The sequence below is a fragment of the Denticeps clupeoides genome, chromosome 8, assembly GCF_900700375.1.
Source record: "Denticeps clupeoides chromosome 8, fDenClu1.1, whole genome shotgun sequence".
Classification (NCBI taxonomy): Eukaryota; Metazoa; Chordata; class Actinopteri; order Clupeiformes; family Denticipitidae; genus Denticeps; species Denticeps clupeoides.
Genome location: NC_041714.1, coordinates 21,862,664 through 21,878,870, shown reverse-complemented (window position 1 = coordinate 21,878,870; position 16,207 = coordinate 21,862,664). Strand labels below are relative to the sequence as shown.

General features: G+C 43.8%; 1 protein-coding gene across 2 annotated transcripts in view; it reads right to left on the bottom strand.

The window, feature by feature from the left end:
* The window catches only part of csmd1a (CUB and Sushi multiple domains 1a), a 237,581-nt gene that overhangs the window by 55,014 nt on the left and 166,360 nt on the right, over positions 1-16,207 (bottom strand). For both annotated transcript variants that reach the window (XM_028987988.1, XM_028987989.1), the window contains 8 exons: positions 13,563-13,719; positions 10,700-10,891; positions 9,446-9,572; positions 8,441-8,643; positions 7,695-7,886; positions 6,180-6,318; positions 5,748-5,935; positions 2,580-2,774 (listed from right to left, as the gene is read on the bottom strand). In XM_028987988.1, coding sequence (XP_028843821.1) covers positions 2,580-2,774; positions 5,748-5,935; positions 6,180-6,318; positions 7,695-7,886; positions 8,441-8,643; positions 9,446-9,572; positions 10,700-10,891; positions 13,563-13,719 — 1,393 coding nt within the window. The remainder of the gene's footprint in view (positions 1-2,579; positions 2,775-5,747; positions 5,936-6,179; positions 6,319-7,694; positions 7,887-8,440; positions 8,644-9,445; positions 9,573-10,699; positions 10,892-13,562; positions 13,720-16,207) is intronic.

Genomic DNA, 16,207 nt, shown 5'->3' with positions numbered 1-16,207 from the left:
GTATATTGGAGTTCTATGAAGTGTTGTGATTGTTGAGAGTTCGAATAGCCTGTGGGAAGAAGCTCCTCCTCATTCTCACTACTGATGGTCACTACTGATTGTAATGGGGGTAAATGCTGTAAATGCACACTCAACCGGCCCACCAGGTGGCGCCGACTCCGTGTCCGAGTTCTAATCACCCACAGCTGCTTTGTGCTTGAAAGCTGGGTGAGGACCCTTTAAATGCAGGAGAGTGCTGACATGGCCCTGTCGGTCTGACCATATGTGATGCTGCTATCTTCTCCGTGGTTTCTGTTTTGTGTGTGAAGTGTGTTTCTTTTGTTAATTAAAACCCTCACTGCACACAATGTTGTGCGCCTGTGGCTTCTCCTTTAACTGGACCAATACATCCACTGCAGAAATACGTTTTATATATTTTTTTATAACATAGATTTTAAAGATCAATTTTTACCTGTGTATTTACTATTTTAATTATAATTCCAGTTTTTATTTGTTTTATGTATGTTATTGCTGTTTGTGCTGGTTCAGACCAGTTCTAATTGTATTAATCAAGGGAATAATGCGATGCCACATTGCTCGTCCATTTGCATGTGTGTTAGGTCCTAAACACCTTCAGATTCTTGAAGGCAGGGTGATTAGGGCCCAAGGTTAACTCAAGAGTTCCTGTTATGCTGCTAGTCTGTTTTGAGTTCTTGTCTTGTGTATTTTCAGCCATCATGCTGTTTTTTTGTTGTTGTTTTTTTTTTTATTAGAAAACTTTATTCGCAATGTCGTGTGCCTGTGCCTTCCTCACCCAACGCGGCATGACACATAATGCCAGTAGCCAAATTCCAAGTCTGCTGCTGTTACCAGCACCCCTGCTACACACGAAGAACAAAGAAAAAGTTGATTAAGAAACCAGACAGATACGTTATCAGACAAGGCTGACGCGAGCCCGCAATGAAATATAATTTTCTCACTCACAAATGAGACCAATATGTCTGCTTTAAAATTCTGTATCTGAGTGCTGCATGACGCCTGTGTCACGCTGAGTGGGGGGTTAAGCAGGACTCAAAGTGTAACGGAGCTGAACGCACTCATTTAAAGCAAAATCTTCATTACGCTCAAACAAGCAGGCAGCCAAATAAATGGAAAAAATGCATAAACAAAACCCCCCAAAAAGTAATAGAAAGAACTGTATAAAAGTAAAACCAAAAAAAAAATATTCTGAAGCAAATAGATTTATAGATAAAAATAGATTTATGCAATATTGCTGTTTTTAATGTGACCTTGTGAGATGATTTAACATTAATAAGAGTTTTTTCTATCCTGTCTATGGTCCTGCAGTGGCTAGAGATGGCGATAGGTGTAAAGAGTCCTTTTGTCATTCTACATTCTACTGTGAGCGGCAGCCGAGACGGTCGGATCTGGAATTTGTCCCCTTATGACGTCATAAGGGGAAAGGTTACCTCCCGTTTCTCATGCTTTTTCCACCCAGAGAATTTTTTACACCCGTCCCCTAAAACATGATCTCCACCGACCATGCAAACCGGTTTTGAAACATGTGAAGCGTTGCAGTTGCTCGGTAATTGAATGTAAAAATGAGCACAAAGGTATTTTTCAGTTCCGTCATGCAAGACCAGTGTGATTAAATTTTTTTCTGAAAAACTGTAGACATGCCAAACATTGTGGTTGGTGGATGGTGTTGATGACGTCATTTCAACTTCTATAGGCCGCTCTCCTCCTGGCCCCGCCTCTCTCCTCCTCATTAGCATTTAAAGCTACAGGCGGTGAAACGGCACGTCCTGGGAAATCTCATTGTGGGACGTGATCAAAGTGTCTGGAATTCTGCATATTTAAAAATATTCCGTTACAAAACAGAATGATATAGTGATGCATGATATGCAACCTCATGTTCAACCATGAGGGCTCTGACTCTCAGCACATATAATCACTTACAGTTTTAATTGCCACTTCTGAGATATTTTGGGGCATTTCTGCTTATTTCTGACACGTTCAGTTTATTTCTTAATTAATTCGCTGGTTTTAGATAATTGCCCATTTTTCACTCAACCAGGCATAAAACAGGCCTCTAAGCAACAGGTACCTAGAGAACAAAGGTGACAAAGGGCGTGAGCTGCTCCCCCACTGCCATGCAGCTTAACGGGCTTGGGTTGTGTGGTGGACGGTCACAGAGAGAGGGACAGGGGGAGAGTGGAGGAGGGAAGAGTGGCAGCTGGCACCTTGAAAGCTCCTGCGCCTGTCAATAAAGGACGAGCAGCCCGGCCGTGGCCTCGCGACGGTCTTTTCCCGCGACTGTCTCTCTGTGTGTACGCCAATAGTGAGGTTGCGGCGAGGCCGGTGAACGCTGCCTGGTTATTGGCATTGTGGCTGAGAGCACGGAACAAAGACCTTGATCAATTAGATCTTCGCTGCCGCAAACAAAGAACGGAATGCTGTCTGTGATAAAAAGGACTTCTTTCTTTTAATTCCATTAACCTGAAACAATATTTTTCTGTTGTGAACGCAAATCAAGCCGCCAACACTTCTCACAGACGGCTGCATACATCAAATGACCCACGGAACACACATTTACCAACCTTTACAGGTGGGCAGAGGCTTGTCCCATACTGGTTTCCCATCTGTGCCCATGACACATGTGAGAGTGGCCGGCCCAAGTGTCGTGTACCCCGAGTCGCAGTAATATGTCACCGTGGAGCCCAGTTTGTAGTCCATCCCGATCCGTGACCCGTTCATTATATTTCCAGGGTCAAAGCAGGCCTCCCGGGGTTTCTCTGTTGGATAAGAATATATTTATACCGATTAGGGCACATATGTACTGACAAGTACAACACTGGATGAAAAAAAAAAAAACTTTTTAGAGAACGGAAATGTTTTTAGGAATCACTTTTTTTTTTTGCTTTAACTACAGAGTTAAAAAAAGAAGTAATCTATAACCCATCCATCCTCTAAAGCCGCTTATCCAAGCCAGCCAACCTGGAGCTTATCCCGGCAATCTTCAGGCACAAAGCACAAGCAACTTTTACAGAAGGTGGCAGTTTGTCTCACGGCACACATTCTCACACACACCAGGGACGGTTTAGCAGTGCCACTCGACCTAACATGCATTGGTTTTTCTGGAGAGGGGACGGTAAAGAGAACTCTGTGGAAAAACCTGTGAGATGTAAGAGAGAGAAGGTACACAATGTTTACACGATGAAAGCAAATATGATTACAATTTAATTTCCAATTCACCAAAAATGGAGAGTTCCACATAAAGTAAAAAGTATTATGAAAATTCTGAAGTTAAGATTTTATTTCTCGAAATAAGTCTGAAAATGTGGCGTGATATTATATTCAGGGTCTAGACAAAAACAAAAACACAGCAGATGGTGGCAAATCTGATAATCTGTTGCCAGTGAGGTGGCCAGCAGTGTTGCCAGACACCTGATTTATTCAGCCCAAAATAATAAAAAAAAAATCCAACAAACCCAAGCACTGCTGCGTACTGTGACGTATGGATAGTAAATATTAATTAATGTAAGTTCGGTTGTAGAAGGAGCGCCGTGGCTGGGTTATAACATCATACCAATGAACCTGGTTGGAGCCCTGGAGACCAGGTTGGCCATAAGATGATGAAAACCAACAGTAATTGTTCATCAGCAGCTGGTCTGCTGAAACCACTCTACTCACACACAAGATGGACCTATACAGTCTTTTTTTTGTTGCTTTATTTAATATAAAATGTTGAATATTTATTTGGCAATTTTTGCATGTTTGGTGTATTTCTATCCATCACACTCAAACGTTATGAATAGCATAATGCATTATCAGGGAACACCTGGTGTGTACACTCAATTTCAGTAATTCATGACATTTGAAAAAGTTCTTATTCAAACATCTGCAACTGCAGCAGTCGGAAAGTATTTTCAACATTTTTTAGCAGCAGTAACACGTTTTGTACGTTACAGGCCAAAAGTTTGGACACCTTCTCATTCGACGTGTTTCGTTATTTTCATGACCATTTACGTTGGTAGATTCTCACTGAAGGCATCAAAACTATGAATGAACACATGTGGAGTTCTGTACTTAACAAAAAGTGGAGACCTGACCTCAGTCGAGATGGTTTGGGGTGAGCTGGACCAACAAGTGCTAAACACCTCTGGGAACTCCTTCAAGACTGTTGGAGAAGCATTTCAGGGGACGACCTCTTGAAGCTCATAGAGAGAATGCCAAGAGTGTGCAAAGCAGTAATCAGAGCAAAGAAACTAGAATATAAAACATGTTTTCACTTATTTCACCTTTTTTTGTTAAGTACATAACTCCACACGTGTTCATTCATAGTTTTGATGCCTTCAGTGAGACTCTACCAACGTAAATGGTCATGAAGATAAAGAAAACACGTTGAATGAGAAGGTGTCTCCAGACTTCTGGCCTGTACCGTGTACGACGTTATGCGCAGCACGTAGAAAGGCTGCTGGTGTACAGAAGAAAAACAGGAGGAAACGGTGTCGGAGAAGCCGGGCAGAATGAAGATGAGCATCCCAGCTGCCGGACCACAGGTAGACTTGCTCCAGGGCACCGTGCATTAGGGTCGGCCGGTACTGGGGCAGCGCGAGGCGAGCGCGCTCTGGGCTGCAACAGAAGGACAGGTGGAGAATGCTCTGGAGGTGGTGCTCGGAGAGGCTGCCAAACATCCTGACAGTTAACAGCCCACTTCTTGCCCCTCCTCGCTTGTGCTTGTGGGACTGCGGAGAAACGGGAGGGAGTTTGGAGATTCTATCGGCCAAATTGCTACAGAGGAACGTGGCCTCGGCCACACCAGATAACACCACGGCGCCATTTCCTCCAGACACGAGCTAAACACGGTTTAAGTGCTCAAAAGGGACAGAAATAATAAGAAGCTTGCGGCTTCGCAAACCTTCAGACAGCCAATATCATGACGAGGATCAGTCAGCAGAACACAAAGGACGCGCTGCTATCGTAAAAAAAAAAAACGTATGCTGCTCATCTTGCTGTTGCTCCCGTTTTTCATGAGCTGAACTCGTACGTGGGGGGGGTGGACAATATTCACGCTGTCCTGTCCGCACCTTCACATGTCAGGTGCTCACTAACCCAGATTCAGGCGGATTCGTGAACAACATTCGAGGGTCATGGGTGTAGAACATGTTTTTGTTTGGGGTATTTTGCCTCTAACCGATTAGTTTGGTGGTAAAGGGATTGTGGGAGTTGGAGCTGGTATTTTAACACACGATTCATTTCCACTGTCGCCAAAGAGAGAAACACTCTGAGCGAAAGGTGACTGATTATTATTATTATTATAAAATTTACTTTCAGAAGGAGACTAGCATTCGATGAGCAGAAAGTAAGCGCCCTCCCTGCCCCTCTCCCTGGACAAGGTCCACTGTCACCGCCGAGAACCAGCAGCAGTCCTGCTGTCCACCGGAGCCGAAGCCATCGCGCAGATTTCACGTTTCTTCTTCGTTTCGCCCCGACGAAGAATTACTTTCATGCCTACAAATCGGCTCCCGGACGCCGTTCGTTCGTTAGAACATTATCTGCGCCAGATCGGTGACATCGCCTCCCTGCCGTGACTCAGACGCACATCTGCTGCGGGAAAAGCGTCTCGGCCCGGATGGATATTCCTTTGACAAGAACGGCAACCTCATGAATGCTTTAGGGCCCCGTGGAAAGCCGCCCGGGGCGTAAAAGCAGCTCTCCGCTGGCCACCACTTCCCTTCCTCGCGTTGTGTGCACGTGGGACTTGCCTTTGTATTCGATGGCGAACCCGGACATTCCGAGCGAGGCGTCGCTGCGGAAGGCCAGGAAGAGGCTGTTGCCGCTGCTCTCGATGCGCTCGGGGGCCTGGGTCCCCTGCAGGCTGCTGATCAGGGGCCCGTTGGAGTCCTCGCCTTCGTAAATGTGCAGGAAGTCGTAGCTGGGCTCCATGCTGAAGCTGGTTTTGTAGACATGGAGAGAGAGAGAGAGAGAGAGAGAGAGAACGGCTGTCGTTTTTTCACCGTTAATTACGTCCAACAGAAACGTGTGCGGTGAAGAACATGCTTCTCACCATGAGAAAAATCATAAATTATCCACGTCTACAGATTGTAAACAAAATCATGCTAATCTGATGAAAGCTACGTCCACATCTGTGATGTTCTGCTTTTCTTTCTCCTTAAGATGAGGTGCGGGCGCCGTACCTTCTGAAAATTAGAGCGACCACGAAATCGGGGTTGACTCTTATTCGCCAGTCGCACTCTTTGCCCGGCGGGTAGGGCTGTGGGTAGTTGGGCGATAGAATTACACCAGCAGGTCCCGTCATGTTGCCTCCACAGGTAGCTATCAGAAGAGGGAGAGTTGGGGGGCGTCACTGCACCGACGAAGCGGCCCGGCCGGTCACTCTCGTGAATGAAATGAAGGGTTATTAGAGCCTTTTTTCCCACAACACGCCAAAATGACGGCGGTTCTAGATAAGGGCGGAAGGAAAGTATCTGCCACGGCTCTACAAGCATCAGTATAATCACCATTCACATTTGCATAATCACTTGAACAACTGAAAAGCGGTATTGACATATGAAACAGACAGGTATGAAATAGAGACCTCTGGTGATATAAGGATACTGCTGCGCGCACCTAACGGGCCGTGAAAAATGTACTGTACGTCTAAAAATATCCAGAACGCGTCGGGACCATTAGCCGGAGCCCGAAGATGAATTCATAAGGTGGCGGCCATTAAATTTCTACGCACATAAAACCCCGGCTATACGTTACATTCTGGGATATCACCATCGGGCCCCGGGAGAATTACAGCCGGGCCACACAATAAAATATGCATCGTTTTCAAATGTTCAAGGCCAGACCACAGACCCTCGGTGGCACGGATGCGTAAACACTGCAGCCATGCACGCTCCCCGGAGACAGTTTACAACATTACAGGTGATTCCTCAGAAGGGCCCGCAGGAACTTGCTTTCATTGCTAATATTCCAGGGATCTTTCTTTATGACCTGCAGTTAAGTCAGGATTAAAAAAAAAACTTATTAAAATCAATTTAATTCAGTTATGAAGAAATGAGAACCATTTTAGGAATGGTTAGTAATGTAACGTAACAAATATACAGTATGGAAACGATATCTCCAGAATTTTTGGACGCCTAAATTCCACGTGTGGTAGCCCAGGAGACCACGCACATTGGTCCATATTGTGGGAAGGTAGTGGTTATTTCATGCAATTTCACAGGGGTGAAATTTGACATTTCTACACTTTAAATTACTTGATTGGTTGTAGGTAACATTCTAATAATCGAAGAAAATGGATTTGTTCATTTCATGACCATTAAACAATTAACTACAAATACAAATTCAGTCCACATGTAATGAATGTAAAACATATAAATGTTCACTTTTTTTTTTAAATGAAGTTACTAAAAATTATGATGACATTCATTTCCACGAGATGCACTATAGCAACTACTATAACATGTACATGGGCACTTACTTTTGTTGGCAGCACGTTAGACATTAATTTCTGTAAGTTATTTTGATGGGACAGCAAATGTATACTGTTGTACAAGCAGTACACCAACTACTTTACATTGCATCAAAGTGTCACATTTTCAGTGTTGTTCCAGTGAAATATATAATATGTATAAATAGAATATGGCAAATGAATAGTGCGGTTGGTTAAAACATACACAATAACATGACTTGCATTATACCTATGCATGTCGGGGGGTCAGGCTGCCAGAAGAATCTGTTGTTGAAGTGAACACAGGTGATTATCGCCACACCCTCCATCTGGTAGCCAGGGTCACACTGAAACGTAATGGTGTCCCCAGGCTCTCGACTGTCACCGTAGCGCGAGCCGTTCTGGGGTGTCCCCGGGTCATTGCATGTGGAGGCTGTCGAGGCTAAAACAGCGGAAAGAGAAAAACCAGACGGCCGTTGAGAAGATGAGAAGAAAGATGATGGTCAAGGATGTGTAAGGGGGGGGGGGGGGGGGGGGGGGGTACATGTGCCCTGAAGGCCTTGATATTTTTATGACGTTTCTATAAAACACAGAACTACTGCGCCTTAAATCCATATTTAGTTTAAGCATATTTCCACCGGCAGCAACAATACATGGACAGTTGCCATGACAACCATGCCCAGCTGCGGACAAGTATTATTTTACTTTCAGTAAGAAATCTCTAGTCGTGTAAAGTGACGTTGCAGACGGCTGGAATGCAGTCCTCGGGGAAGATAATAGTAATGACCAGTTTTGTAAAGTTCACTGCAAAGACCTTCTCTCTCTCTCTCTCTCTCTCTCTCTCGCTCTCTCTCGCTCTCTCACTCTTTCCCACAAAGGTTAAGAGAAACAAAGATGAAATAAATTTCAAGGCGCCTGTGACAGGATACTAAGGAGCCTCCGAGATACATAAAAAAAGAAACTACCGGATGTGCGCTATAGTGCGAGAGACTCAACTGGAGAACTGAATGGAGAAGCCGGACTTGCTGATGAAGTAGTCGCTGTCGAACTGCAGCGTTAAAATGTTGAAGGTGCTGTGGGTGTCCTCCGGCAGCAGCGACCCGCTCCACTCTCTGAGAAGTACCCCACTTTCCACTGGACCGTCCCAAACCTTTAAAATGTCATGGTCCACTTCCGTGTCAAAGACAATGAAGTGAAGGCTAAAGAAATGGAAATGGGGGGTTAGTGAGGTCACCGTGCAGACTGAAAGGCGTAAAAACATCAATGAGACGTGGCCGAATTCAACACCTCCGTTATCTACCAGAGCCTTACACACGCGTTCGTTTCAATGCTTCCAAGCATCATGGGCTGCACAACCGTAAAAAATGAAACGCATCCTGGATGCATTGCAGCTATTCATGAGGTTAATAGAAGGGACACATATCTGAAGGACAATGCATCCAATCTCAGATCCATCTCACTCCAGGTTCACCACATTGTTGTGTCGTCATTAAAGACATTTTGTAGGAAATCAAGGCTATTCATTCGGCTACTTCAAATGCATGTTTTGCTACGACTGGTTTAGCGACGGGGTTAAAAGGGTTTGGAAATTGATTAATTGTAGTGGAGTCGTGTAAGAAAATCACGTTCTGAAAAGGTGCGTTGATGTTTGGAAGTTTGGCTGGTTTGACGTTCCATTGGCACATGTTTTGCTCGGTCATTACTACTAGCATGAGTGGTTTATTTATTAACCCCCGCGGTGACCGTTAACCTACAGCGTAGAAGTGCGATAATAGGGTGGTAGTAGCCTAGTGGGTAACACACTCGCCTATGAACCAGAAGACCCAGGTTCAAACCCTACTTGCAAGACACTTAACCCTGAGTGTCTCCAGGGGGGGACTGTCCCTGTAACTACTGACTGTAAGTCGCTCTGGATAAGGGCGTCTGGTAAATGCTGTAAATGTAAATGCGACTAAATCAATTAATAAACCAATTAACACCCAAGTGAAAAGTCACCCATACCTGATGGTTTTGCCCACATCCGCCTCAATGGACCATGTGCAGTGAAGGTTGTTGTCATAAGGTGCCGGGTACCCTGGTGACAAGATCCGCCCAGATGTGGCTCCCTGAATGTGCCCTCCACACTCAGCTAAACAAGGAACCAAGAGCAATTACTCTTTCCAAACGGTCATCACATTCTCCTCGCATGTGAGTCCCCGCACTCGGTTACGCAGAGGCAGCCGTCCCCGGGTGCCTGACAGACGACTACAGGACGAGCCGGACCTGAAGGACACGCGTGCAGCAACAAGGTCACCGTTTCACCAAACCTCCGGAGTCAGCACCACGGACAGATCGTCTTACATGAAATGGCTGTCTGGACGCGCCTGCGGGTTCTAGAGGCGTGAAAGGGTTCCAACCAATAAGACAAAACAACACAAGACAGGGCTTGGATATAGACCCTTTATGTTTTCAGAGATATACCCACTGACTTGTATTTTACTATATTTTTTAATGTTCATTTGTGGTTGTTTTTTTAATAACAACCTCAATTTTAATATTTATATTTTTGTAATCGGACAGATTTTTTCTTTCTAGAATTTTTTTTCCCCTTTCATGGCATATTTACAGTGATGCATGTGACGTACAATCATATTGAACCTTTGAACCTTGAGACGGAAAAAAAAATTGATTTACATTTTGATCGAACTGGGAACGACTGATGACTGTTGGGTTGATTGGTTGGATGGCACGTCCCACGGCATCGTTTCCAGCAGGGTTTAGATTTCCCCATTCAATAGCCAAAAGGAACAAAATACTAGCATCTAAGACATCTTACAACCAACTGGTACGATTAGATTATCTAACTGACATTGTCTGTCCTTGCCTTTCCTGCAGGCTTCATCCCAGAATTCCCCTCATTTTCCCCTGATCCCTTTACAGTGGCGAGCCAGGCGTGGTGCCCACTGTGCCACATTCACAGCTTGTGCCCATGGATCGGAAGAGAAGGAAGGCAACAAGATGTGCAGCCAGGATCTACCAAATAGCAGATACCTTTTCCTTGCTATGCATGCACTGTGCTCTGAGTATGTGAGCTGTCTGGCAACAAAAGGGCAGAAATGAAGGGGCTGCGAATGGCCTTCCGCCTCCCGAAGACAGCGTGTGTTCAAACATGCGGTAAAGACAGGGTTCTGTCCTGGACAAACACGGCCATTGCACACTTATCAGGGCGAGGGCACCTTCGAGGCTTTAACGACGGCCATATTTAAAGGGGCTCACCGGCGCAGGATGGCAGCGGCTTGTCCCAGACCCTCCGGTCGCCACTGAGGCAGGTCAGAGTGTCGCTTCCGTGGAGGGTGTAGCCGGGGTTGCAGCTGTACACCACGAGGGTGTTGGCAAAGTGCCCGTCGTCCTGAATCTTGTAGCCATAATTTGGAGTCCCCGGTTCTTCACACTTGACAAGGTCGAAGCCTGCAACAAAAAAAAGAGAAAAGGTTCTCATTCCTGCTGGCTAATGACATTATTTTAGAAAGAATAAAAAAATCTATCCAGCAGAATTCACTAATCAGGTTCATGCACGGTATTAAACACCCGCTTCAAATAAACCTCTATGTGTGAATAGTGCATACTTCCCACCAAGCGGCCTCGATCACAGGAGGGACGGGTGTAATTAAAAGGGGGAGAGGGGGGAATAATGCCCTGGCAGCTGAATTGGAATGCTGCCGTTTTTTTTTTTTCCCCTCCATGGTGGATGCCCCGGGGCTGTATTTTCCAGGCACTAAATAAGACGTGGGACGTCACGTGAAGGCGCGTGTCTTATCCACATCTTGGACAGCAGCATCTGAGCTTGTCCGTAATGTAGGAAGCTACCAGCCCCCTGCAGTCAAACTGATCATTTGCTATCTGGAGCGTACCAAAGCTTTGTATACGTTTGACCAGGAAAAGCACACATGCCGCATTTGATCTCCTACTAGGAAAAATATATTTTTCCACATGGTGCATTGAATTGTGTTTAAAATACGTTACTTTTACGTTGTGCTCAAGGAAAAAAAAATGTAAATAAAATAAACAATAACAACACTAATAACCTTATTATTATCCTTATGGTTATTACATATACATATATATATATATTAGTGGTGGGCCGTTATCGGCGTTAACGTGCTGCGTTAATGTGAGACTCTTATCGGGCGATAAAAAAAAATCGCTGTTAATCCATTCACAAAGTTGAGTTGGGAGCTGGTTCTATACTACGCAAGCTATTGTGCCGGAGTTAAATGGTTACACTAGATTTATAAGTATATTTCTTCTTTCTTGTGTCTTTTATTTTCTTATTTTCTAAAGACTTTTATTTTGTTTTTGAGACCCGGTTTAGTTCTCTTGAACACATGGCATGAGTTGTGAGGTGCGTGGGGTTTGTGTGCAAAAAGTTATTTCTTTCATTTTAATTTATGTACATATTAGGAATATTTTGCATGTGTGTTATTTTGTGAATTTTTTTTATGTTCTTTTAATACTGTATATTGTAGAGGGAGGTGCAGAAAGACGCGATGTGTGATGCGATGTTCTGAAGCGACGTTGCTTTTTGTACAGAATACACTTTGCACAGAAAATCTCTTGGGTGTCAGCTCATCATTTGCGGTTCAAGAAACGAAATCAAAAAGTTCCACAACGCAGAAGAAGAAGCGCTACACTACATGACTTTCACCTTGATATTTTAGCGCGGATGTATACCTAGCCGAATTGCACTGTAGGGGGCGAGAACGAGTCTTCGAACTGTGAAATTACGTGACGTGACGTGGTAACATGGATGCAGCTATTTAACTGAATAAACAGTTGGCAAACACAAGTACATCTTATTGAACATAATTTATTTTCATCACCAATTATCATAGTAGAACAGCTTTCTCAAGCAGTTTGTGATGCATTTTGGAAACAGGAGATGAGCCTCTGGTCTAATGCGCCACCAGGCTTGAGAAACCCGTTCTCAAAGACTTACTTTTAGTCATTATTTGGGTAGCACACATATTCTGAATGCCTTCGGCAGAATTCAAATGAGCCATTTTAATCTAGATGAATGTAGATTAATCTAGATTAATTTTGCTTACTCTAGATTAATCTAGATTAATTCCAAGATTGCAGTGAGATTAATTTAGATTAAGAGAATTAATCTATGTCCACCTCTAATATATACACACACACACACACACTATATGGTTATATATAACACTATTGTCCAAAAAGGCGGAGTACAGAAACCAGATAAAACACGGTGTCTGTATTTTTAGTTGAGACATTAAATTTGAGTAAATATTCACTTTCACTAGTTTTCACAGTTCACATTAACTTTACTTTGCAGTAGAAGTCATAATTTAAATGAATGCTAAAATGTAAGCATATATTTCTACCCCTTTAACTCTGAATACTGAATAAGTTTGAAAATGATATAATTTCCACTTCTGATGTATACCGAGTGCAGTAGAATTTCAGGCCTGGGTTTCGAAGGACCTTTTGAAATGGGACCGTCTTGCCGCAATTTAAGCACATATGATTTATAGCAGCCCTTTCTGTGCTGCTTCATTTCCATTACAACTGATATCTGACTTGAGCTCCGTGCACAGTGTTCAGCCAGTGGAACATGCACATCCGAATTCTTCATAATCTGCAAATGTCGTCTGCTTCATATTTCCCCACCTGCTGTCTGTTTTCGGGAGTAGGAAGAAATAAACTGCATCCGTTTTTTTTTTTTTTTTTTAATATGTGAAGCAAAGATTAAGCAACACACACACGGGCTGCTCTGAGGGCTCAACTCATTTCTTGTTGCCTTCCAGATGTATGACTTGCATTTGCTAGTGTGGATATTCTCCACCATCTTGAGCAGTGCTTAGCATCCTTTTAATAGCATCAGAATGTTAAGAGAATAAATTGGAAAGATTTACCAATGCAGCAAAAAAGTCATTTTAAACCCAAATGCTTTCCGATTCACAGCACCTCTGAAATTGCAATCTTAAGCCATGGGTCTCCATCTCATTTGGAGGCAACACCATAAACTGCATCATCTTCTTATTCAACGGAAATGACGCGTCCAGCATGATGCTTGGGAGTGAAAGAGGGAACATCTGCAGGTTTGCCATCTACTTACTGCTGTAAGTCAGCTTGAATCCCTTGTTGGTTCCCGTCCCGTTGCTGTTGAACTCAATCCAAAGATGATTTGAGGTGCTGTTGACGATTACGTTGCTCATTTCGCTCTTTGAAAAGTTGCCGAGGAGCCGCGACAAGCTGTCCCTCCCATCGTATATCTGTTGGAGGGATACAATTTTCTATTAAAATAAGGCACAAAGCAACAAACCTAAAAAGGAACCTTAAAAGTCACCAAGTATGATTTTTATATCTGTCTTGTTGGTCCCCTAATTCTGTATCTGAAGCCTCTTTCTGAAATTCAGCCGTGGTGTCTGTAGCTTTAAATGCTAATGACGAGGAGAAAGGCGGGATGAGGAGGAGAGCGGCCTATAGAAGTTGAGCGGGCATTCGAGGAAATGACGTCATCAACACCATCCACCAACCACAATGTTCGGTGCAGACAGAAAGTTCTTCTCATGTGACAGAAATAAAAGATTTATATTTGTATATACATCCAATCAACAAGCAATTTCTCTAAGTGGAAAAAGCATGAACAAAGGGAGGTAACCTTTCCCCTTATGACGTCATAAAGGGGACCAATTCCAGATCCGAGCTGCAGCTCTCTGAACGGTGAAGCAGAATGACCTAAGCACTCTTTACACATATCAACAATGTTCATAATAGGGGACCATTAAAATAAGTTTTAATTATTCTGGTGGGAATATTAGATGCATGGCCATTCATATGGAATGTTTGATGAATAATGCTTTTCTTTACTGATCCCACAACTGATCCCACAAACATTGTGATATGCTCACCCTACAGCCAAAGTGGCATTTGGGTGACATTTGTTTATTGGGCTGTGTTTTAATCATTGCTCTATGAGAGAACATATTATAAATCATAAATCAATGACCCCCCCCTCCCCCCACCGAGCTTCATCAATAGAGATTCATCTCTTATTTGAAAACGGTCATGTGATTCTCGACTGTATTTATAGGAAATGGAGAGATGATAGAGGGCTTTTTTTTTTTTTTTTTTTTGTCCTGATTCATGGTATTTGCCGTACAGAGTCACAGACAGTGAGAAAATCCACATAAAAGCACATTAAAATAGAGCCATATTTTCAAAATGGAAAGGATTTGGGACCGCCGTAAACCCACCCCCCCTACCCTCCCCTTTTTACTGTGCTTCTTCACCCTGCACTTACATTTAAGTATGCTTTCTAGAGTGCTGAAACTTCCCAAGGTTTAATGCGACATCCAAGAAATCACAAATCTTAGAGATCCAGACTCTTCACTTGACTAAGTCTCATCCTTGGAAAAAAACTTGGAAAAAACTGGAAATTGTTGGGGCATTTTCTTATTAGAGAAACACTATATTGCCAAAACCTCAGGGACTCTCCATAAAACCATTGAATTCAGGTGAGTAAAATCAGGCACCCAGGCATGCAGACACCTTCTCCAAACATTTACGACAGAATGGGTCGTGCCACAGTGACAGGATGTCACCTGTGCAATTGGTCCGTTCATGAAATTTTCCCACAGCCGATTATAACAACGTGGAAGCAATTAGGAGCAACGGCATATGCTGAGGCGTACAGTGCGAAGAATCCTACAGCTACAGACCTCCGTGCTTTGTCAAGCCTTTACATTTACATTTACATTTACGGCATTTGGCAGACGCCCTTATCCAGAGCGACTTACAACGTGCTTTCAAGTTACCATCGATGAAGAGATCAATTCCGGTTCACTAGGACCCCAACTATTAATACATCTATTTTATTCACTCTGTTGTAGATTCTGTACACAAAGTTCGACAACAAGAAAATTACAATTTAATCTAAATATTCTTTAAAGAGGAAGGTCTTGAGCTGTCGTTTGAAGGTGCTCAGTGACTGAGCTGTTCTGACCTCGAGGTCATTCCACCACCGAGGTGCCAAGACGGAGAAGAGTCTAGATGAGCGTCTTCCTTTTACCTTCAGAGATGGAGGGACCAGGCGAGCAGTACTGGAGGCTCGGAGTATACGAGGTGCAGTGCGAGGTGTAATAAGGGCTGGAGGTAGGATGGTGCTACTCCATGTTTGGCTTTGTAGGCCAGCATCAGTAGTTTGAACCTGATGTGTGCAGCTACTGGGAGCCGGTGGAGGGAACGTAGCAGAGGGGTGGTGTGGGAGAATTTGGGAAGGTTGAAGATCAGTTGTGCTGCTGCATTTTGTAGTAGTTGTAGAGGTTGGATGGTACATAGTGGTAGACCAACTAGAAGGGAGTTACAGTAGTCCAGTCGTGAGGTTACTAAGGACTGAACCAGTAGTTGGGTGGCCTGGGTTGGGTTGGGTGGAATTGGTTTCCATGGCAAAGTAGCTGCAATCAAGCCTTACATCACCAAGTGCCGTGCAAAGCATCGGATGGGGTGACGCAGCACGCCACCACTGGATTAAAGTGACAAATCCCACTTCTCTTTCTGGCAATCTGACAAGTCTAGTTTTGGTGGACGCAGCAGAGGTTCGGCCGCTGACCCGGATTCACCACTATACCACCACTCATTTATAACCATGGCATACACACAAAATCAGACCTAAGAGATGCATACTCCTTCTACGAATACATTGCAATATGTAGAAACCATCAGTGAGCAAAATCATTTGTACATATTTAATAATTCCTT